This window comes from Euleptes europaea, chromosome 1, assembly GCF_029931775.1.
Source record: "Euleptes europaea isolate rEulEur1 chromosome 1, rEulEur1.hap1, whole genome shotgun sequence".
Lineage (NCBI taxonomy): Eukaryota > Metazoa > Chordata > Lepidosauria > Squamata > Sphaerodactylidae > Euleptes > Euleptes europaea.
In genome coordinates, this window is record NC_079312.1 from 116,730,495 (window position 1) to 116,755,681 (window position 25,187).

General features: G+C 42.0%; 1 protein-coding gene across 1 annotated transcript in view; it reads left to right on the top strand.

Moving 5' to 3' along the window:
• FOXK2 (forkhead box K2) overlaps positions 1 to 25,187 on the top strand; it is a 39,941-nt gene extending 14,754 nt beyond the window's left edge. The window contains exons 2-9 of the mRNA XM_056866935.1: positions 3,526 to 3,720; positions 10,048 to 10,195; positions 10,431 to 10,577; positions 11,962 to 12,155; positions 15,419 to 15,594; positions 18,411 to 18,707; positions 18,902 to 19,111; positions 23,259 to 25,187. Of these exons, the coding sequence (XP_056722913.1) occupies positions 3,526 to 3,720; positions 10,048 to 10,195; positions 10,431 to 10,577; positions 11,962 to 12,155; positions 15,419 to 15,594; positions 18,411 to 18,707; positions 18,902 to 19,111; positions 23,259 to 23,455 (1,564 nt within the window). The 3' untranslated portion in view covers positions 23,456 to 25,187. The remainder of the gene's footprint in view (positions 1 to 3,525; positions 3,721 to 10,047; positions 10,196 to 10,430; positions 10,578 to 11,961; positions 12,156 to 15,418; positions 15,595 to 18,410; positions 18,708 to 18,901; positions 19,112 to 23,258) is intronic.

Below are 25,187 nucleotides of genomic sequence, written 5' to 3' on the forward strand. Positions count from 1 at the left end.
CATGATTGCGATTTCAGGCATAGAATCCTATGTACAGCCTTTTCCATTTATTTTTTGCTTTAGTGTATATGTTTAAATTAAATGTTACCTTGGATTGATCTTTATGCTGTAAAATTCCATTATAGAGAATATACTGTCCCTGTAATGCATAATAAAATTATCACAGAATGCACCTTTCCACCTTCTCCTGTTCTCTGCGCTGCTCAAAGAAAGCTACTTGTAGGGGTTGGGGCCCTTAAAAACAGCATGGGATGCATTGTGGAGGACTGAGTCTCGACAGAGAAGTCTGTGAAACATCTCCTTCCACAGCTGCCTCCTACTCACTGAAGGAGACCTATGGTTCCAACTCACAGTGCCCAAAATCTTTGTAGAATAAAATCTCTCTATTTATAGAATAAACTAATTTAACAGCAGGAAAGCCTAAAGTGAAAGAGGAAAATGGGCTTGATTTTAGAAGAAGTTTGTATTACACCAAAGTAAAATAGGTTGTCTAAGTTGCTGAAACAGCCATTTGTAAATCTGGAACAAGTGTAAGCTTGCAGTCTTCTTGCAGACAAATTATATTAATGCATTTACTTAAAACTGAAGATGAAATCGTAGAAGGACCACACAACTGGCTTGTAGCCTTTGTGTTTAAAGATGCCAAATACCTAAAAAGTGCAGTGTTTCCATGGGCATAGTTTCTTTTATACTTGCATACTGTGGAGCCTCAAATTCCAGAAGCATTACATGGGCCGTTTTAATGAATTCGTGTCTGGTTTTCCTGCAGCTGATGTGACAGGCAGCTTTATAAGCTGCTTCCCATCAATCCCTGCTTTCCAGCTCTTTTGTGTGGTCTGCTTGGAGAAAATGGTGAAGAGCTTGGTTTCTACAGTAACTGTTGCGTGCGGGCAGATTTCTTTCAGTGTCCATTTTACTCTGTGCAAGGATATGTTTGGTTTCTTTAGGCTCTCTTCTCTATTAGTTGTGGAGGTTTAAATTGTACATGGCTTAAGGCTGCAAAGCATGGTGGGATTTGTACTTCTGAGTGCATTGTGTTTCTCAGAATGGGCTAAAGCTGGTGCCGTTTGCAGCTTATTCTTATTTTGCTGGTAGAAAAATTGACGTAAGCTAAAGCGGAGGGATAGCACACTTGCAAAAGTAGAAATTATATCAAGAAAAAAAGTGTGAGGATGAAATTTGTAGTGATAAGAACTAGTGGCTGTTTTGTTTTTCAGCCTCTGTAAAAACTACCTTGCTAGATGAGACTGAAGGTTCATCGAATCCGACATTCTGCTTCTAATTGTGGCCAGTCGGATTCCTCTAGTATACTCACAAATAGGTCAGGAAGGCAGCAGCCCTGTCCTGTTGTCTGTCCCCAGCCTCTGGGATTCACCTGTATATGGCCCTTGAATCTGGAGATTCTGTTTAGGTATCATTTCCTGTAATACTGAAGTTAGTGACCCGTGCTGATGATTAAGGTACCACAATTGAGTCATAAGTAAAGAGGGAGACCTCCTCAGACTGCAGAATACTGACTTTTCCCCCTTCGCTATAAAATATGGGAACCCCCCCACCAACCCTGACAGAATGAGGGCTGAGCGGTCAATCTGTCTCATGCTATCATGGAACCTTGGCAGCAAGAAGAGAGCTCAGGTGCACACCCTAGCCTAGTGACAAACTGGATAACAATGAGTAGCTTGGGGGTGGCTAGGAGGATGAATACCCTGTAGTGCTGCTTTGGGGGGGTTGGGGAGAGACATGAAAAGCAAACTACTTATAGGCCCTTCTTCCAGGCTTTCCAACAAGAGCTTTGTATGTGTATTGCTGATTGGCATTGCAAAGCTGGGGACTGGTATTCTTGGAGCCCCCAAAGTCCTTTCAACTTTACAATCTTAGAGGAAACTTTCCCATTACTATTTTGGGATGTTGGTAAGGAACAGACCACTTTCTTTACCTGTTCTCCTCTCCTGAAGGAAAGTGTCTCTTTCAGATTACAAAACGTAATATCCAAACTCTCAGGGATGTTACCCTCCCAAAGCCATAATATTTGCAGTCTTAGAAGAAGCTTCCCAGTAAATGGTTTACTCTTCACCTATCCCTGAAACCTTTATGGAAGTATTATGGGGAAAATCCCCTATAGGGCTTCAAACAAGAGTTCTGGGGCTTGAAAGCAAAAGCTGACAATGAGCAATGCAGAACTATAGGGGAGCTTTCCCCTGAACACTTTGTTTCTCATTTGCTCCCCTGATAATCAGTGCTAGAGAACAACTTTCCTGTAGGATTTATCCTAGTTTTGTGGCTATGGAGTGCAGCTTTCCATTTCAAGGTTTCAGTAACAACAAGCAGCTTTCACAAAGCAGGAAACTCAGGTTACAGTCCTCCATGTACTTACTTGGGAGTAAGTCCCATTGAACAATTGGGACTTCTCAAGTAACGTTCATTGGTTGTATGTCAGAATTAGTGCTAGAGGGAAATTGCACTCTAGAGTGTGGGTTGGGTGAGGTGGGGAGCTTGTTCCATCTAATGCACCTGTCACTTAATGCAGCCTGACATCTGTTTGCTTTCAGAAGCTTCAGTAACAGTAAGCTGCCTTAAACAGCCAGGAAGTTTAGAACTGCATCACCTACTGGCTGTTGCCATAACCCATGGCAATGAAGACCATACGTTGTTTCTGTATTGTGTAAGGGAACATTTCCTTTAGTCCACCTTGAATGTACTGCTCATCAACTTCATTGGGTAACCCTGAGTTCTAGGAGAAAAAATTTCTCTGCCTTGTCCCCCTTGGATCTCTTACTTTCTAGAAAGCTCCTATTTTGTAGCCTGTTTTTGGTTTGTTTGTAAGGAAGGTGATCCAGTCTTTTGATCATTTTGGCTGCCCTTTCCTGTAAACTCTGAGATAGTTTTGGAGACAGTCCTATGAGTATGTATTTATTTGTGTACATGAGCAGAAAGTGATTAATTTAATTGTTAACGAAGAATTGTAAAGTTTGCTACTTTAGATAGTGTAAATGTTTCAAGGTGGCAGGAAGTAAAGAATCACCTGTTCTGGGCAGCTTGTCTTGCTTTCCTTGGTCATTTAGCCATTGATCTTTCTTGTTGCCACAGACACTGCATTTGGTGTTTGGATATTGCCAAACTGACTATTTTATGATTAATTGTTTAGATAGTTTTTGAGATTGAGGCATTGAGGCAATCTTCAAAAAGTGGTAGCTGGAATTCTTGAGATTTTAATGTCAATTATATAAATGGATTGTATATATATTATTTTATGTACATAGCACCAAAGTTTCCAACTCATTCACACATAGCCCTTCACGAAATTATGTCATTGCTGTGGTAGTGTGCTGATTCTTGGTCTTGGACTGTGTTTTCAGACCTATATAATAGTTATTTTTGCCACAAATGTAAATGGTCATGTGCATCGTGACAATTGCAGATTATGTGTAAAAGTTGGTTCACTTTTGATTATGATAAAGCATTGCTTATGAAATTATGAAAATATTATTGCATGGCCTTTCAGTTAATACGTGCATTTTTTTCCAGATGTACATTCAGGTTTCCCAGCACAAACATCAAGATAACATTTACAGCTTTATCCAATGAAAAAAGAGAAAAACAGGAGTCCCCGCAGTCCCCAGTGAAACCTGTGCAACCCCAGATCTCTCCCCTAACAATAAACATTCCAGACAACATGGCTCACCTGATCAGCCCTCTACCTTCTCCCACAGGAACCATCAGGTACTTAGACTGTAATTCTGCATGCAGTATTAATGGACTGTCAAATTTCATCTGAAATTGCTTCATTTGTGGCTCAGCTCTTCCTGCGAGTATGTTTACAGCCTTGCATGTTCTCAGTGGCTACCTGATCATGCTAGAGTTTAGCCTTAAACTTACAATATTAGGATTATTCAGAGGCAAACTTGAGGTGATGGTGACAGACTTGTCTATAAGCTTATTGGTGGAGCAGCTCTCATTTTTTAAGCTCAAAAGGGGCACTTGGTGAAGGGATCTTGATCTTCCCCATAATCACCAGTTACCTGCCTGCATGCCCTCCCCTATCCAAGTGCTTTTCTCTCAGCCAGCCTCAATTCTTGTATGAGAGTCTGGGGAAGAGACGAGTAACTTTGAGAGATAGCGAAGAGGTAAATACCAGATGAGTTAGTGGGCTTAACACTTCCTATCAATGTGCCCTGTTGCTTCAGAAAGTGGTTGTCCTCACCAACACTTTATAATTGGGACAAACTTGCAGCTAAAGGGGTGGATCTACTGCAGTTTTTATCTGGTTTGACTCTCAGCATGGAGGTGTGTGAATAATGTAAGGCTTGAACTCCGGATGAGCCAGCTTGCTAGGATACTTGGTTACATTAGAATGGGTTTAGGAAAAGTTCAACTTGTAGATTCTTCTTGTGTTTGTTTTTCTTTTCATAATGTAGACTCAAAAACAGTGCTATAAATAGAAAGCAAAATAGATGGCACCCTAGGATGTTAACTGCTTCTAAGGGGAGAATAGATTTAAATGAGCAAGCTGAACCTGAGGCATAACATCCAAACTGCAGGATGTCATAGTCCCACTATACACAGCACCTGGAGTACTGTGTGCAGTTCTGGAGGCCTCACTTCAAAAAGGATGTGGACAGAATGGAGCGGGTGCAGAGGAGAGCAATGAGGAGCCTGGAGACTAAGCCCTGCAAGGAAAGACTGAGGGACTTGGGAATATTCAGTCTGGAGAAGAGGAGGTTGAGGGAGGTTAAAATACTCTGAAGGGCTGTCACTTAGAGGAGGGCAGGGAGCTGTTCCTGTTGGCATCAGAGGAAGGACTCGTAATAATGGCCTTAAATTATGGGCAGAAAGATACCATTTGGATATTAGGAATTATTTTTTTTACAGTAAGAATAGTTCAGCAGTGGAATCGGCTGCATAGGGAGGTGGTGAGCTCCCCCTCACTTGCAGTCTTCAAGCGGCAGCTAGACAAACACTTGTCAGGGACACTCTAGGCTGATCCTGCATTGAGTAGGGGGTTGGAGTAGATGGCCTGTATAACCACTTCCAACTCTATGATTCTATGGTAATATTTCTGATAGGAAGTTACATGTACTACTTAAGATCACTGGTGAGCCCTATGAGTCTCGCCTGCATCTAGAGTGGAGGAAATGAAGCATGATAATGCATTGCTGCAAATATTGGGATTTGAGCACCTTCTTATGATGTGCCCTATGTACAAGATTTAGGAAGCAACTCCTCTGTTCAGAAGTCTTACCCCTAAAACACTTTGAGACACAGGCACGAGTTTTAAAAAAGTGCATTAGTGACCTTAAAAGGAAGTTGCCCCTGGGGAATATGAGTGTATTTATTGACAAGCCATTTAAAACGACAAGTTTGCATATTGCAGCTCACTGAAATCACTTTTGCTCTACTGGATAGCAATTTCAAAATAACTGAGGTGGCCAGGATGCCAGAATAGTCATGCTCAAGATCTAATTGCTTCCTACTAATATAGCTGCATTTAAAAGGATGTAAAACTGTCTATGAATTGAGCTAAGGTTTTGTTTGAAGTCATGTGGTTCTTGCAGTTTAATGAAAAAATGTCATACTTAAACCCACAAATTGAAAGTTTTGCAGAAGAAATGAAAGGGTTGCAACATTTCATTAATTTTATTACAATTGTTCTTTCATCCCCAGTATGGCAACTTCTTTGCGGGGTTATAAAACTGGTGGCAGTTATTACTTTTTTTGAAGAATTAGAGAATGGAGAGAGCGATCAAGAACCATGATTCAGAGGTTCCATTTACACATGTTGTACATGTTGGGGTCTTTTAGCTTCTTTCCTTCCTTTTGTAGTTGCTCACCCCTCCTGTAAAGCCACACCTGAGAACCCTCTTGACAGGCATAGTATGGCATGAGGAAGGGAAATAAACAGTATAGTGCTCTGGGGTTTTCTTTAAATTACCCTTTTGTGCATGTTTTATCACCCACTGGAAGTTTTTATAAGATAATAAAATTGCAGTAGTAATTACTTGGTCAAAGTAAAGCATGCCCAGCTTTTTCCGGTTTAAAAAATTGCATTGGTGATTCTTGGTATCAAAACAAACATTCTACCATTTTATCAATGTCCCTTCCTACCTGAACAAAAGATAAACAGCATATCCCAAGAGAAGCAATTGTAGCCATATACAGCTCCCTCCTGGGACAAGTGAGTAGAACTTCTGCATGTTATCCTGCAGACTCATATGAACAAAGCAGAGGAGAATTTAGAGATGCTAATTTTTCCATTGCACTTTTACTTCATGTAAGCATTTATATTCCACTCTATCCCCCAAAAGGGACTCAGAGGACTTAACAGTACTGAACTTTTTCTGCCTGAGCCGTAAAATTAATTAATTGTAATTTTCCTACTTGTGTGTAAATCAGGCTTTTACAATTCTTCCTTGAAGCCTTCTCTAGTTGTGGATGGAACTATGTAGATGTTATTGAATCTCTGAAATCTGACTGAATTTAATTTGGTTGACCAAAAGAGTGCCCCTGATCATTGGGTGATATATTTTTTAAAGTTAACAAATATTTAAAATAAGTACTTCAAAACTGTAGACTACAACTGTCATTGTCAAAGAGGCATTACCTGTTCTTCTAGGGAGGGATGCTTATTTTAAGGTGCTGTCTTCTGCAAATTATTATCTACAAATAGCGTTTATTCTTTCAAAACTATTGGTTTAGTTGTGTACAGTTTTTTATATTAAAACTCATACAAAAAAGAAAAAGGAAAAAAAATCTCATACAAAGAATTACTCTAATTGAGTGATAGCCTTATCGAACACCCATTTTTTGGTTGAAAACTAGATAGAAAATGAAGCAGTAGCTGTCTGCTCATTACATGCACAAGTGTGAGTTTATTATTAAATCAGAAAAAAGTTTCACAAACCTTTTAAGCTTAACAGCAATGTTTTGAAAACTTTCCGCTTGTTATCTAGCAGTTTGTCTTGGTAAATAACTTTCATAATTTTCCCTGTCATAAAGTTGTTACTTTATCTGTAGTACATTTCAGAAGCTACACGTCCAACATTTTGAACAATGTGTCAAATCGGTGACTTTGAACTGAAAACTTTAATTGGTAATTTTGATAGGTATCAGCTTTAAGTACAGAAACAGGCTAGTGATCCAGATCTGTTAAAAACATGGAGTTACATCCAAAGATGTCTTCCACCCACAGAAGAGCAGAACACAGTTTTTGCGAGTTCCATCTCCCTGTAGATCTTCAACTCCTGGGAGCACAGTCAGCTGCGAGTGGGGAGGGGGGGGAATAGCGACCCTACAAACAGTGCTTTTCTCATGGTCCTTTGGATCCAACCCATGCTGTGGACAGGTAATTATCAATACAGTAAAAGCTTTATCATCTAGCACTCATGGGGAATAGGGGTTGCTTTTTTAAAAGAGCTGCTAGATACTCAAACTTATTGCTATACCTTTCATCCTACCTGGGAAATCCACAGCAACCAAACCCAGCCCCTCTTACCTGTGTTCATCGAGTGGTCTTCTGTGCAGGCGCACATCCCTCCTTCCTGCTCTGCGGTGAACTCTCTGGAACTTTAATTTCTTGGGGTCTCCGGAAGTGGCATGGAGAGACTGAGGGAGTAGCGCCCCTAGTCTGTTGGAAAGCTTTGGAAATCTTTTCTGTGACTGGCCTGCCATGGCGACAGCCCCCTACCTGGCGGGAGCCCTCTCCTTTCCCCTGAGCCACAGAGCCATCCTATGCAGCAGACCGGCAAGCATACCAGCTGCCTGAAAGTCCCTGACAGAGCTGGCTCCTAACAGCTTAAAGCAGGCTGAGGGAGAAGGAGACACCCAAGGATGACACCAACTGGCTAACAGAGAAGCCTAGCAATGGCTGGAGGCATCCAGTTCAGCTGGAGCAGTGGGAATGGAAGGGATATGGTGACTGAGGGGGAGGAGCTTGTCCTCTAGGTGATGCTAGTTAATGAGGGTTCTGGTTTAATCATGTGCCAGAAGTTAAATTGATGAAGAGTTCATTGTTCATATTCTGACCCAGTGTGTTATTGATAAGGAGCAGGATACAAATTTCAGCCATTCATCCTTTTCATCTACAGACTTAGCATCAGCATCTTACAGTTTCTTTGGCCTCAAATCCATTGTAGCAGTGTTTGTCATAATTCCAGTGTTGTGGCTGTTATTTTGTTAATAATGTACAGTAGTGGTGAATCCCCTGATACTGGTATCTCCAGATCTTTTAAACAAATGCTATCTTTCCTAAGGATGCAGTCGTGTGCCCTGTTACACATGTTTATCGTCCCTGCAGTCAGTGTAGTTAATTACATGTAATTGCACTGAGATACATCCTCAGTGTCAATTTCTGCCTGTATTTTCCAATACTTATTCCAAGCTGGCTTACTAAAGTCAGTTGGGGTGGGTGGGTAAATCCAAGCAGCAGCAGCATCAAAATAAAACACATCAAAAACCACACCCATGTTTGATCAGGAGTTAAATGTTGAAAATCATTTGCAGCCTGGAAACCCTGATTCTTAACAGTCATGCTGCTATGAAGGAAGATGCATACGAAGCATTGAAAAGGAATACATGGTGTTACTTCCCTTGTTATTCATCCAGCAATCCACATTTTGCCCTTTGAAAGCTTCTCAGGTTTTTTGCCAAGACTTCCTTTCATTTTTAGGATACAGCCGCAGTCTTGTACTTACTTATGTCTACTCAACCAATCTATTCCCACTTCTTTTTACCACCTTGCATTTTAGTGCTTCATCATAGATCCAAGGGTAGACCCAAATATTTTGTTTTGAACCTTTTTGTTCCTCCTTGATTTTGAGAAAAGCCTCTTCCTCAGTGGTGAGAGCATGTGAGACTGTGTATATTTTAAGTGGTAACAGGGAGGGGCAATTTAACTCTTTCTGCATGCCATTGTCTTCATTGGTGAACGACCCCTTAATGTTCCCTCCTCCAGGATTTTTTTTTTGGGGTCTGGAATACAACTTCTTCCAAGCGCTTTACCATAGAAAACAGAACTGATTCAGCAAATAGTTCTCTAATTTGTTTAGTTTTCTCATCCAGCCAAATCAAATAAGCCAGTTTTTTGCTGCTTGCGTTTGACTGAGCTGGGCTACTTTTCAAGTCATGTGGTCAGTTTTTCCCATCTCTTTTTCACTCCCAGCTCCTACACCAATCTATTGTAAATTTTGATATAGAACAGTGTTTTCTAGGCAAAACTTTAGTGAAGTGTTTTCTAATATTTTTTACATGTAAGTTCTTTCAGAGTAGCTTCAAGTCAGTGGACAGAATATTTATTTATTTAGTATTTTTCTTTGCCACCTCTTCAGAGTCCTGTTTGAGGTGGCTTACGATTAAAATTATGTCACAATATTAAAAACAAGCCATTGGGCATAAAACAGCTTAAAAACTATCCATAAAGCAGAACTGGACCATTTAAAAGAGCTGGTAAGATAAAAGCTCTAATTAAAAGCCTGGGTAAAAAAGATGTGTTTTGGCTTGGCACCTAAAAGAAATTAAAGTGTGAGGTGAGCCACAAGGGACACAGTGCCCTAGAGTTGAGGTGTCAACTCAGAAAATGCCCTGTAGGCCACCTGCCTTGCCTCTGAAAGCAGGGGCACAGAGAGCAGGGCTTGAGAGGCAAATCTTAACTAGCAGGCTGGATAATATGGGAGGGGATGGTCCTTTGGGTACCCTGGCCGCAAGCTGTTTAGTGTCTTCAGGGCCAGATCCAGCACTTTGAATTATGCCAGGAAACAGATGGGTAGCCAGTGCAGAGCGTTCAGCACAGGGGTCATATTATACTATTCGCTAATAACTGTTTTTTGGAAGAAAAAGGGGAACATTTAGGTGAGAAGATATTTCTGTAACTACTAAAGATCATAACACTGAATGATCTTGATCTATAGGAGTTACACTGGAAGTTGTTACAGATCTTTTAATTGTATGCTGTTGAGTGGGGGTTTTTTTTGGTGTAACAAGGGCTGGTAGATGTACAATGTGATGGTGATATATGCTGTTAACGGAATAGCAAGCTTCTCTCTTTTTGTTCCACAGTGCTGCAAATTCCTGCCCATCTAGCCCCCGTGGTGCAGGTTCTTCAGGGTACAAAATGGGTCGTGTAATACCATCTGACCTGCATCTAATGGCTGACAATTCACAGTCAGAAAATGACAAAGAAGCATCAGGGGGAGATAGCCCAAAGGTAAAATTTGATTAGAATCCTGGCTGTGCAAACAAATCTGCGATTTAGCCAATGTTATACTAATGGAAATGTATTAGTTGGGAAAAATTAAATCAAAAAGTAATGCTGCTAGGTTTGACTTAGCAGGAATGGAAAATGGTTGATATTTTCAGGCGTCGTTTAAGTGTTACAATGCACAATTGATGTTATAGAAAACTTTTATTATGCAAATAATGTATTCTCTTTTTTTTAATAGGATGACTCAAAGCCCCCTTATTCCTATGCACAACTAATCGTACAAGCAATTACAATGGCACCTGATAAGCAACTCACACTAAATGGAATTTATACGCACATAACTAAAAACTATCCTTACTACAGGACAGCAGACAAGGGCTGGCAGGTAAAAGTAATATTGTTGTAAATTGATGGTCAAAGAAAAGAGCTGTGGCAGAATACCTAAACAGACCTCCTTTCTCCTAGTTATGGTTATATTCAACTTCTTGTAAAATAGGTTTTAGATAGACTTTTACAATTCGATATCACTGTTGTTGCAGCAATTTATTTGAAGAACTAATTTTGTTCCCTGGAGTCTTTTGACTAAGCAAATGTTACTCTTCAGAGTCCTAGTGACTTCACAAAAGAATGACCTCTATAACTTGTACAAACGGCGTTGGTAGTGGTAGACCATGGGGGAAGGATGATTGAAGTAATAAAATGCTAAATATCTAGTAGATGAATAAGTAACGTTCACAACGAAGAAGATTAAACATTACTGTCTGCACTATGTAGCAGGGATAAAGAGCTCTGCGCTAACTTCTATCTGAACAGTTTTGTTCCTCATACAGTAAAGCCAATTGAATTTTTTGTGATATCTTGATGTAGCCTGGCAACTACTAGGACGTTTCAGAACGTGGAACTTCCCAGCACAGATTGGAGAGATGCAAGGGTGGAGGGTGGGGGGTAAAGAAATGAGGCGTTTCTGTCAGGAAGTAAAAAAACCGAGGGAAAGAACATTTCAGCGAACAATTCCTCACTACCAAAGTCCATGGCTATCCTTTCACACTAATATTAAAACTGTAGCAGATACTGTCTGTATTTTCAAGCTTTTTTCCTTCAATTATACTGGATGTTTAGTTAGTAGAAACCACCACCCCCTTTTGATTTTTGTTTCTGAAAAAATAAAGGCATCACTGCATCTGTGCCGGGACTGTAGTAGGAAATGAGCTTGAACAATAAAGTGGGACGAGGCCACAGGGACTTTGAAGGTTTAGATAGGAGTAGAGGCGTTTAGTGAAGAGATGACTGTGCTTAGGGAGAGTTGAGGAGAAGGTTTAATGGTGGTGAAAACGCTGAGCAAGGTGAATGTCTTTCTGTCATTTAAAACCTGGGTAACAAAACAAAATTCTGAAGTATGTATTTATTTATTTGATCATTCTTATAACCCGCTCTACCCCAGCAAAGCCGGGCTCAGAGCAACTCACATAAACCAGAAAAAATACAATGTATCCAATATTCTAGTCAAGAGACAATTGGAGCAGGAACAGAGTTGAGACGCAAAAGTGTGGGTCGGTGGTGGAATGTTGAGACCTGTGGGCAAAGTGTGTTTGTGGGGCTATATTGTATCCAGTTTTTGTACATGTACATCCCCCCCCCCAACAAAATGCTGTATGATTTACAACTTCTTGTATTGCCAAATGTTAGCTAGAGTCTGGTCTCATAAGAGATCATTCCAGCTGGGTGCTGAAGAGATCGATAATTTTGACGTTACCTCTTATATCCCATAGAATTCAATACGTCACAACCTCTCTCTGAATCGTTATTTCATCAAAGTTCCACGTTCCCAGGAAGAACCAGGCAAAGGCTCCTTCTGGAGGATAGACCCGGCCTCTGAAAGTAAATTGATAGAGCAGGCTTTTAGAAAAAGGCGGCCGAGGGGAGTACCATGCTTTAGAACCCCACTGGGACCTCTGTCTTCTAGGTAAGGAAATAAAATGGAGGACTACCTTTTTAGATACTTTGCCTTAAGTGTATGACAAGTTTTGCTGGATGTGGGATAAACACAGAACTTTAAAACTTAATATCAGTATTGGTAAAGTAAGGTTTGTTGAGATGATTTAACCTTTCTTAGTTTCCCAAATCAAGAAAGGGTATTGAATAGGATAGGCTTGCACTAAGGAGCATTAAAATTTCTTTTTGAGGTGGGTTGCATTTTTGCTTCATGCCTAGGATCTGATTGCCATATTTGAGGACATAAAATCTTTCCCCAAGTGGGATTGGCTAGTAATGCTGTTTTTTCCAGTTGTGGTCCTTTTAGAGAGGGGATACGCTGCGTTTCTTATATATTTATTAAAACATTTATATCCCGCCTTTCCTCTTGCTTCAAGGCAGCTTACAATAATAATTAAAACATCCCCAGCTAAAACCAAAGTTAAAGTAGCAATCAGCAAATCTCTCCCTCATCTCCCTCTTTAAAGATGGCTCATGCTTAAACCCTCTCAAATATCCTGGCAGATAGACAGGCCTTGCAGTGCTTCTGAATATCTCCAAGGAGCGGGGGTGGGGTGGGGCTCTCACCTCTTGAGAGAGCCCATTCCACAGAGCCGGAGCCACGATGGAAAAGGCCTGGGCTGTGGCCGATCCCAGACAGGCCACCCTAAGTAGTGGTATAGCCAGCAGCTGGCTGCCCAATGGCTGTAGTTGGTGTGCAGGGGCATATGGAAGGAGACGGTCCTTCAGATATGGACGCTCCAAGCAGGGTGTGGAGGAGGGGAGGGCCTGGCTCATGCTGTGCAGTCACAGACTGGCCAATTATTTTGCAATGTCCTTCCCCCTCCACAGTTTCTGCTAAGGAGTAATGTACAGCAAGTGCTTGTTCCCTTTACCCTCGTTTTGTCACCTCTCAGTGGCAACTAGTGAGTGCAGCACACAATGCACTTTTGGCTGGTTTTTTGTTTTAGTTGTAACTTCCATAACTTGAGATATTTCTTGAGGTATTTCTTGAGTTGACTGGAGATGTGTGTGTGTGTGCGTGTATCACACATGCATGTACTTATGGATCTAATGAACCAGTTTCAGGAATGGGGTGAGTGATTTGGAGCTGAGGAGGAAGGCTTAACCCTTTTCCTGCACATCTTTTCTCCATATCACTCTTCTTGTGCCCCTTGTGGGATGCCAAGTGCATGTTTTCTCTTGCAAACACATAATTGGAACCAAGTAGGGTGGTGGTGGTGGTGGATTTGGAGCAGAGAGGCAGCAGGCTGAAAATGGTTATGCATCCTGCTTTCCCTGCACTGCCCCCTTTCTACCCCCAGTCACACTACTGTGGAACTGCTGTTTCCTCCCCTGCGCATATGTGTTCTTGTTCCTCCAAAAAAGCAAGCATGAATGTTGCAGGTAACAGCTCCTGAATAGATTACATTTTATCTGTGCTTTCTGTTTTCTGATAATCTGGTTGATTTAATTGGTAGGTAGCCAAGTATGTGGAAAATAAAAACATAGGACCTGAATTTGTCCTTTGCACAAGATTAAAATGGGTCATAAAACTGCAGCTTAAATTGAGTTTTGGATAATACAGCTTTTGGGGATATAGTTCATGTAAAATATTGTCTGGTTGATTCACCTTAACCCTTAACTACTATATTCTGTAGTAATTTCTGTTGGCTTGCAAGAAGCTGTGTATATGTGGCTATCTTGGAGGAAGTCTTGAGCCACACAAGTGATTTGAAAAGGGGTTTGTTTGTGTTATTTATAGTTCGTCTTTCTTACTGGGACTCAAGGCAGATTATACAAAGTGAGTCAATACAATCACTAGGATGGGACATTCAGTAAACAATGAAATAAAATTTGGGTTGTAATACCAACCAGAAATCTAAAACAGAATTGAAGCAAAGCGTAGGTGTTAACATGACACATGAAATGATGCAAGATTACATAGTAGGGTCCAATTCATAGCAAACTGTATACAGTAGTATAGACCACAGTCCCCATTCATTTGTCCGGATTAACTTTGTGAATAGTTTTGTACAGTGCTATCCTGTTGTCCACGTAGAAAAGCCCTCTTGATTAATTCAGTTTTGCATAGTGTGTGGAAAGCCAGGAGAGTGGGAGCCTTCCTGACATCCTCAGGCAGACCATTCCACAAGGTGGGGGCCACAATGGAGAAGGCATGTCTACATGCAGTTGTTGATTTTGCCCATTTGCATGTTGGCACCTGTAGAAAGCCCTGTTCAGATGAGCAAAATTGTCATGGTGGAGCATGGGGTGGGTGGGGAATGGTCTTGTAGATATGAGTGTCCCAGGCCATGCAGGGCTTTGTATGTGATAGCCAATACTTTTAATTGAGCCTGGTAACTAGTGGGCAGACAGTGGAGTGACTGCAGAATGGGAGTAGCATGCATGCTCCATATAGTTCCCAATAATAAACGAGCTGTGGCATTCTGAACCAGCTGGAGTTTCCGAATTGATTTTGAGGGGAGACCAATGTACAGTGCATTACAGTAGTCTAGTCTCGATGTCACCATTGATCCAGGTGGCCAGATCAGGCATTTTGAGCTAAGGGACCATATTTTGAGCTAGGCTAACTTGGAAGAACGCCTTTTTTGCAACTGCATTAACTTGCTTCTCCAGCGATAATGTTGGGTCCAGTATAATAGTGTCATCTATTCCAGCATATAATTAGAATGTATAGGCTTTGGTTTAGGTTATTGTTTTAAAAGTCAGTAATCTCTTAATACGAGAACTCCTCAGGAGATGCATGTTTTTATACAGGGAATTTTTTTAGAAAGTACATGTTCTCATGCTTTTAAAATCCAGGTAGAAGTCACATAACCGTGTAACTATCTGACATTTATTCCATCTGCATTGGCTCAGAAGCTGTATATCTAGATAAAGATTTGAAACAAGTCTTTTGAGAGAGAGAAATATTGAGAAAGCAAAGAGCAGCAGACAAAACAAGATGGTGCTACCTTAAGGAGGGGGAGATACTGGGAGGAGTTCTATATCTAATGAGTCTAAAGGGAACACTGATTAATTTTCACCAACTCCCTCCCCCCAGATTTCTCTTCTGCAAGCACAACTTGTCTTGAGTGCTTTCTGCCATTAACAAAATCATTAGTTTGAAGCCTTGGCCAAAGAGCTCCTCCTTGTGGAAAGCACATCTGTTGCATAATTTTTGAGGCCGGTTGCTTCTCTAACCCATCAGTTCTGCGTCAACATTGTCTTCTTTTGTTCCATTGCTTACAGAAGTGCCCCAGCTTCCCCTAACCATTCGGGAGTGCTGTCTGCTCACTCAAGTGGTGTGCAGACCCCAGAGAGCCTGTCGAGGGAAGGGTCTCCTGTTCCAATGGAGCCTGAGCCAAGCACTATCCAGCCAAAGCTAGCAGTGATACAAGAAGCACGATTTGCACAGAGTGCTCCAGGTAAAAATTTTCATACAGTGCTTTTCTATTTATATAACACAAAATTATATAATAATATATATGCTAAAAAATGAACTATATTTTCTGAAAGGCTAATAATCTGGTGTTCAAGTTAAATTACCGTGTTTTTTGCTCCATAGGACGCACCTAGTTTTTAGAGGAGGAAAACAAGAAAAAATCTTGTTTTCCTCCTCTAAAAACTTGTCTTATGGAGCTAATGCCGGCTGGGCGCGTGCACGTCGGGACGGCGCGAGCCGGCGTTCCCCACCCCGACGGCCAGCTGGGAGGTGGGCGGGGCACACAGAGCCGGCTGGGTGCGCTGGAACGGGGTGCACAGAGCCAGCTCGCGTCATTCCAGCGCGCCCAGCCGGCTCTGTGCACACATTCGCTCCATAAGACGCACAGACATTTCCCCTCACTTTTGAGGAGGAAAAAAGTGTGTCTTATGGAGCGAAATATACAATACATTTATATAAGATGGGGGTGAAATGGGCTTATCGTTTGGCAACTGTAAAGGACCTGTTCTGAAATTACCCAAGTAGTCTGGATGGTTGCTACAGTTTGGCTGCTTCCCACATTTCTGGGGTAATATCAGAAGCTTTGAACCTAGCAGGAGGAGTTTACAAGGCAGATCTTTCCGATGCCAGCATTGCCCCAGCATGGGGAATAGCCGTAGGGTCATGGGTAAGAGCTGAATTATGAGCCGCATGGTCTGCTCCTTCTGACATTACTGCAGCAAGTACTGCTCCTTCTGATCCTTACTCACAGGCTTGTGAGCCCCTAAATCCACAGCACAGAATGTTTTGTTAAAATTTACAGAGTTTAAAGAATAGCAAATTGTGTCAGCTTTTTAAAACATATAATTCCACTTTACAACTCATGAAGCTTGGGTACAGATTGATGGAGGATCTGGCTGAAACGTTGTGTTTGAATTCTGTAAGGCAATTGCTAGCATTAAGATAGTACATTTGTGTGTGGTCTGAAACCCAAGGATGCCATTTTTTTTATTCCAAGGACTGAGAAGGGAGCAAATTTAATCAAAGATTTCAAGGGCATGACCTTGTCAGTATTCAAGCTTAACTTGCAAAAAGTGTTACCATGCTTCAGCATAATTAAAAATACTGATCACATAGGGAGCACATAAGGAAACTTCCCACCCTTGGACAGTTAATAATAATCAGTGTGATGATTATTAATATAGTGCCTAAAAACACTTACCTGCCACAATGAATGTCTCTGCCTAGCTTGTCAGTGTTTGCAGCATAGAGACATGGAGCACAGGCCCTGGTGGTCCAGCATCAGTTTCTCCCCATCATACATACTTTATCTATGGCACCACCTCTTTCTCCAAGAAAAGGGGCTGCAGGATGGCAGCCGGGGGTGACTAGGCAAGCTTGCAGGGAACCAGGCTGCACCTGGAATGGATACAGGGATGTCAGGCAGGTAACAATTATTGTGATGATGCTGACTCTGGCTATGTGTTTGAAAACAGGAGAAGGGGCTGAGTCCCCACTGTGCCAAAGAAGTTTGCTGAGTGACCTTGGGCCGGTCACTCTTAACCTGACCTACCTCACAGGGTTGTTGTGAGGATAAAACAGAGATACCGCTTTGGGTTCCCATTGAGGAGAATGGCGGGGTATAAATAAACGTGGATGCGCTCTCATCAACATAGCGTCCCAGAAAGACATCAGAAAGATGGAGGAAGTTGTTGGATACTAGCACCTGCTTCATGGCTGTTGTTCCCTGAATCATGGGTAGCTCACTTCTTCTAGTAAACAATCCAAGACTTGGAGCCACAGTGTAATTGTATGGACCAAGCTGCTTCTCTCCTGCTAGCTATGGAACAGTCATGCTAGAGGAAGTTAGAACTCAGGAGCAGATTTGTTTGCTACCACCAGTGGCATCAATACCTTCCCCACCTTGAGTGCTGGTGGTCTACAAACAATCCTAGTTCAGAAAACATATAATGGATTCTAGCTTACCCCAGAATAGCTGTTCCAAGGCTGGAAGGAGGGAAGAACTTAGCAGTGCTGCATGATTTGGCGGGCAGTTGACCTATGGACCACGGTTGATACTGTGCCTATTTTTGCAGTAAAGCAGAGTTGGTGAAAAGCTAGGTGACTCTCTAGAGAGGTATGTAAATGTATACTTTCACCTTGTCATGATGGGGGATAAAGCAACATGAAGCAGAGAAGTCTGAAGCAGGGAAAGCAAATTTAATCATTTGTTTCGATATTTATATTGTGTGTGTGTGGTTTTAATTTTTCCCTGCTAATTTGTATCAACTGTTCATATTGTGTGTACTTATAATCCTCTAGGTAAAGGTCCCCTGTGCAAGCACCGGGTCATTCTTGACCCATGGGGTGATGTCACATCCCGACATTTTCTAGGAAGACTTTGTTTATGGGGTGGTTTGCCAGTTCCTTCCCCAGTCATCTTCCCTTTACCCCCTGCAAGCTGGGTACTCATTTTACCGACCTCGGAAGGATGGAAGGCTGAGTCAACCTTGAGCCGGCTACCTGAAACCGACTTCCGTCGGGATCGAACTCAGGTCATGAGCAGAGTTTGGACTGCAATACTGCAGCTTATCACTCTGCGCCACGGGGCTCCTACAATAATCCTCTACATGTAAACAAATGTTTACCTGTGACAGATTCTGAAGAGTGCCATAACAATGTTCAGTCTAACTGGATTAACCTTTAGTGTCATTGTACAAGGGAAAGGGTGTTGGTTCTTTTCCCTTTCAAGGGGACAAGTTACTCATGGTCTTGTGTGAAAAGAGGCGAAGGTAACCCATTTTTTTCCTGTTTTGGTAGGATCGCCCTTATCTAGCCAGCCCGTTTTAATTACCGTACAGAGGCAGCTACCACAAACTATGAAACCTGTCACGTACACTGTTGCAACTCCTGTGACAACATCGACATCCCAGCAACCTGTAGTACAAACAGTTCATGTTGTCCATCAAATACCAGCTGTGTCTGTCACAAACGTGACTGGATTAGCACCAGCAAATACTTACACTGTGGCTGGTCAGGCGGTGGTCACGCAGGCAGCAGTGGTGACCCAGCCTAAGGGAGAACCTCAAGAGAACGGAGACCACAATGAAATGAAAGGTAAGAATCTGGTTCCATTTCCCGTTGGTCCTTTTATTATTTTTCTCTTTATTGGTTAGAACCGGAGGGAACAGCTTCTTTTCCTTTGTTTCTTCATTGATTTCTCTTACCATGTGCTGAGGTTAAAATCTTTTCCCACTGATTGTTACTCACTTCAACTGTTTCCTTAACAGATTTTTATTTCCCCTTCCCAGTTAAAGTGGAGCCTATACCTGCAGTTAGCCATACAACTATAGGAGCTGCTAGTCGGATCATTCAGACCTCTCAGACTGCACCTCTACAGACGGTCACCATAGTGCAACAAACACCTCTAGGTCAACACCAGCTACCAATAAAAACTGTAACGCAGAATGGAACCCACATAGTACCCATCACCACAGCAATTCAAGGTCAGGCCAACACTGGTAAGCATTTGAACAGTCACTTTAATGCCACAAAGTTCATGTGTGGAAGCGTCGATGTCCAGAGTTCAGTAGATAGTTGTTTCTCCAGATCTTCAGATTCCTTGCTTACAGGAAGATTCTATCTTGGTACATTAAGCTTTAAGTCTACAGTCCTTTCCCTTTCATGATAAGTTAGGGACTTGTGTAGCTCTTTGGATCCCTACTCAACTAATTCTCCTTGCCCAGAAGGCCTTTGGGTTTGAAGAGCGGCTCCCCATGCCATGTGGCACTTGTTTCTGAAACTGAATAGATAACAAAATATTGTCGAAGGCTTTCACGGTCAGAGTTCATTGGTTCTTGTAGGTCAAGGGTGGGGAACCTTTTTTTTGCCAAGGGCCATTTGGATATTTATAGCATCATTTGCGGGCCGCACATTCTGGCCCTGCCCCTTTTAACCTCTTCATTGTCGCCACTTCCGCCCCCAGCCCTCTTGTAATACAGAGGAAATACGTTTCTCCACAGCCCAGGTGGGAAAGGGTTAACATAGTTTCTTGGGCGGTCCTAGCAGCTCCATAGCTAACGACTCTTCTGCAAGGGGGAAAGAAGGTTCCTTTTCTCGGCAAAACAAACTCACATCCGCCTTGAATCGAGGCTATTCCTGGCCGCGGGTGGGGGCGGATCACCAGTCTTAGATCCTTCTGAGCTAGAGATCTGCCAGGACCCACGAAGGGCCAGACCAAATGATTTTGCGGGCCTTATATGGCCCCCGGGCCTGACGTTCCCCACCCCTGTTGTAGGTTATCCGGGCTGTGTAAACGTGGTCTTGGTATTTTCTTTCCTGACGTTTCGCCAGCAGCTGTGGCAGGCATCTTCAGAGGAGTAACACTGAAGGACAGTGTCTCTCAGTGTCAAGTGTGTAGGAAGAGTAATATATAGTCAGAAAGGGGTTGGGTTTGAGCTGAATCATTGTCCTGCAAAAAATAACAAAGGTAATGTGCTAATGTGTTACGGGACAATGATTAGCACATTACCTTTGTTATTTTTTGCAGGACAATGATTCAGCTCAAACCCAACCCCTTTCTGACTATATATTACTCTTCCTATACACTTGACACTGAGAGACACTGTCCTTCAGTGTTACTCCTCTGAAGATGCCTGCCACAGCTGCTGGCGAAACGTCAGGAAAGAAAATACCAAGACCACGGTTACACAGCCCGGATAACCTACAAGAACCAATGAATAGATAACGTTTTCAAAGGAAAAATGTTCAACCTGTTGGATATGTTCAAAGTCCTGTGTGTGTCTAAAGCAGTTCTTGTAATGTATTGTTAGTCTTTGTTGTCTGGCTGTGTTTTTTCAAGATTCAAATACCACATTAAACTCTTCCAAAATCTAGTTCAATATTTTTCAAAGCCCTAAAATACATTCTTTAAAAGACTGTAGCTACTAATACAGGGAATATAGTTTATATTTACAGACTGAAACCTGGGACAATAGATTTGAATCTCTACCATGAAAACTTGCCTGGGTGATCTTGGGCTGATCACAGTCTCTCAGTCCTAATCTCCCCCACAAGGTTATTGTTTGCCTGCTTGCCTGTTTGTCAGACCTCTGCCTGCCTGGCATAATGACTGCCACAAGATGTAGCTGTCTGCTTATTTCATGCTTTTACTGAGAAGAATAGTCGAGCATGTTCTCTGTACTAAGAAAAATAGTATCTTGCATAATATTTTAGCCTATATTCGGCAAAATTTCTAAATTTGCATGAGTCTGTACTCAGTGCTGTTTTTCCAATATATATGCAAAAATCTCAGTCAAATTTGAAAGATTGTACGGTGTTTGGAATTCTAGTATGTTTTCCCCCCCAAGAACTCTGAGACAACATTTTTAATCCTGTTTACACTGTATCACTATTGGACAGAGCTTTTAATAAACTCGGCTTGAGAGTACTGAGACACTCAGCCCCATTGGTGTGCTCTGTGGAACTGCCTGCCTTCAAGCAATTTTATTTATTTTTATTTTATTTTTGGTCTTATATCTTGCCCTCCTCCCATCTGAAGCCAGGCTCAGGGCGGCTCACAACAGATACAACATAAAAACACAATTAAAAGGTACAAAATACTCCTGATTAAAAACCAACCAACCTCTAGATTAAAAACAGATGGCACTCATTTATCAGCACTCAGGGGCCAAGGCCAGCCCGGTAAGCAGTCAGGGTCCTCTAGTCTAGTAAAAACAATGGGGAAACAGGAAAGGAGGCCAGCTATGTTGGAAAACAGTGGCTGCCCTCAACCGTACACCTGGCGGAACATCTCGGGTCTTACAGGCCCTGTGGAACTGCGTCACGTCCCACAGGGCCCTTGTTTCATTAGAAAGAGTTCCATCAGGCTGAAGCCAGGGCTAAAAACACCCTGGCCCTGGTTGAGGACAACCGGACACTCTTTGGGCCAGGGATCACCAGCAAGTTGGTGTGTGCAGAATGCAATGCTCTCTGGGGTAGGGGGGCGTACCAGGAGAGACGGTCCTACAGATATGATAGTCCCAGACCGTTCAGGGCTTTCAAGGTCAAAACCAGCACCTTGAACCTGGAGCCAGTGCAGTTGTCGGAGCACTGGCTTAATATGCTCCCTCAGCGGGGTCCCACTCAGGACTCTCACGGCTGCATTTTGCACCAGCTGGAGTTTCTGGGTCAGTCTCAAGGGCAGCCCAACACAGAGCAAGTTACAGTAATCGAGCCTAGAGGTGACCGTCACATGGATCACTGTAGCTAGGTCAGGGTGGGAGAGGTATGTTACCCAGCTGTCTAGCCCGGCGAAGGTGGTAAAAAGCTTCTTTGGCTGCGGCTGTGACCTGAGGACCATAAGACCACAGTTGGGATTTCTTTAGTAAGTTGAACATTCGTGTAACAGCATGTACCCATTGCATGACTGTGCTTTATTGAAGCGAGAAAATAATACCTTTAAAAACTGGTAGAAATATAACAATCTAAAGAATTGGTTGGATCATTTGTACAGCAGAGGAACCATAGCGTCTGGACTGATCATTCGTCCAGTAGGTTTGCTGCAGAATTTGCTCTGGGCCGATTTCTTAGGGATGGGTCGCTGGAGGCAAAAATAGCTGTGGGCTCCTAATATTATATCGGAGGGGGAAGGCAGGGAGTAGTCAAGCAATTACCCCTCCATTGTGCCTAGATGTAGCTCAGCTGAGGGCTCCTCTCGGTCCCACTTGCAACTGTCATCAGAAAGCAGGAGGCTGGAGCTAGCTGAAGCAGAGATTTTAATCCCCCTTCCCTCCCTTTTTGTTTCTTTGAGCCAATTTGGGAATCCCCATTTGGACTGGGAATGTGCTAAATATTGAAATCAAAAGCATTTTCCTTGCGAGTTCTATGTGGCCTCACAAATAGGAATGGAGGGTCAAATACTTCACTCAGATATTTAGCCCCTGCATCTCTGGATTTTAAGTGCTGTTTTCCTGGTTCTACCAGGGACACTGGTCAGTGTGAGGAAACTTCAAATTTAAAGTCATATGTGACAGAATGGAAGCATTTTTCACTGTGGATCTTTCAAGGAGAACAGCATTTCAGGTTCAGCTCTCTGCTTTGTCACTTACTACTGAGGTTTTTTTAAGGATTGGAGCTTTTTATAAAATTTGAAGTATTTCCGTTGTGGATATTGGCAGAACTGTCATCTGGGCATTGCCGTTGTTCACCAAGCAAGCCCATTATGCCCTTGATCCACAGGGGCTCAGAAGAATTGTATGTGACTCAGTCTTCATATGATCTCATTTATTCCTGCCATCTGAATACGAGAGCTCACTGATCTCTCATCTTTCCGTCTTCTAGAGGGTTTTGCGTGTGGTCTGTGTAGGTCCCTTTCCTTGTGTGTGACTATAGTGAACACTTGCAGATAGGCAGTCCCATTCCCCGCCCCCTCAAAATGTACTGTTGTGTCGCTGGTGCTTTTGATTCCTCTTTAGAACAATTGAACACTTTCTTCATCTTTTGCCAGTTTGTCAGGGTTAACTCTACAGGTACTCCCGAAACCTGGGACAGCCTAGTGTAGCAGCAGTTATTTTAAAGGCCCTTTTGTACTGCTGATATTTTGTCACTGAACAAGGTGCGTCCTTGTTTTGCCTGTGTTTACTCTGTGCTGTTTAAATTCTCTTACAGCTGCTGCAAGTCCCTTACACATGTTAGCTACCCATGCGTCTGCTTCAGCTTCTCTTCCAACGAAACGTCAGAACGGAGACCAGTCTGAACAGCAAGAATTGAAACGTATCAAAACAGAGGATGGGGAAAGCATAGTCATTGCTGTGAATGTTGACACCCCATCTGTGGCAGTGAGTGAACAAAGCGGCCAGAACTAGGAACTTAGAGGAATATTTCTTTTTAAAATAATGCTCCATGGTGCCAAAAGGAGACATTTAAACACCTAAACCATTGAACATGTTCTCACGCAGTGGGGAAAGGGGCCCTGTGATCAGACTTCAACTTTCAGCACTGAGAAAAAACACAGGTGGCCTTAGAACTTCTAATTTAAGCAAAGAAATAAAAGTAAAACTGTTAACCATCTTGTTCCAGAGGCTGTGACCCCCCCCCCTTCCTCCCCACTCCTCCTTGCCGTTCTGAAGTGACTCTGTATACATTGAGAGATACAAAAGTTGGGGAAAGCTGCAACTTTAAAAAACCTCTACTGGATTATTTAAAGGACTGGGTCTCTCGATATATCACACAGCATGATAAGCGCTTCTTCGTATGACCGGATTTGAAGCGATTGTGTATTCCTCAAAGGGAACAGAGGCAAGGAGCCATTTCCTACATCTTGGCAGCTAGCCTTTCATAATGACCTACCCGATGCAGTTGTTGGTAGATATGCAGTATTTTGTTGTTCACATGTGGAATTAGAAATTTTTGACGTGTACTTTCATTTTCTTTTCAAAATAATGGGGTCTTTGACATTTCAAATCACTCCATTTCTACTCCAGAAACTTTGGAATCACACAATACTTTTCATGTGAAATTTTGTTTGGTAAAACTGAATGTAGGGTTTTTTAACCAATGGAATGATTTAATTTTGTCCTGTTAAAGTTCAGATAAAGCTACTTTGTTACATCTGCAAATTTTCATATTTTAGCAGTTGCCTGATAAATTTAATCAAATTTTATTACCTTGTGTAGTGATCAAATGCTTCTTTGGGCTTGCATGTAACTGATTAGAAATTACAGTGTAAATGAGCCGTTAACTGACGTAAAGAACTGCTATGAATCTGACCAGAGCTGCACTTATCTGTTTCTCTTTCTTGCTACCTTTTGCTGTTTGTTACTTTGTGTTGACTTTGACTGTCCCTGGCATATTTTTCCAGTCTAAAGTAAAACAAGAGTCTCGCTTAATATTGTGTATGTTTAAAACGACCGACTGTTCATTTAGAAAAGAGAAAAATTCTTTATCACAAGTCCTTTTAAAAAAGAAAAAAAATCTTGTCAGAGGTATATTCAATATTTTTAAGCGTAAGCACCCCACCAGTAGAAATTAATCTGACGAGTTTATCCTTAACTTTTGATGTCATACACAGACCTTCTGAGGTCTTCATTAAGAGTAGCTATTGTGGTTTTCTAACAGTGGCTACTGTGCTATAATAAATGTGATTTTTTTTAAAGTGTGTGTTCTGCAGTTGAACATTTTAAAGTTACTTCTCAAGAGTTGTGATAGTAGAATACACCTTGCATTTCAGAACTGAACTGAATGAAAAGCGAAGGCTGCTCTTATATCCTTAATTTGCACGCTGTCTTGTCACATATTAAGGTGAGTTAAAGGTGAAGACTGGGCTTTAAACCTTTGATTTGTCCTCTCTCTCCCCACCCACTCCTGTTTTGGCAATACCATTATTTATGTCTTTTCTCCACCTTTACTTCAAGAACCACCTGTATTTTCATGATGGACTGAAATGGCTTGGAATGGCTTATATTTAGACAGTTTTTGGAAATTGTTTTATCTGAAGACCAAATACAAGAAATCTGTACCAAGTATCATGTTAAACCACACAATAGAGCTGTCACAGTGTCAATGCGGATAATACATATTAAAAGATTATGAAAAATT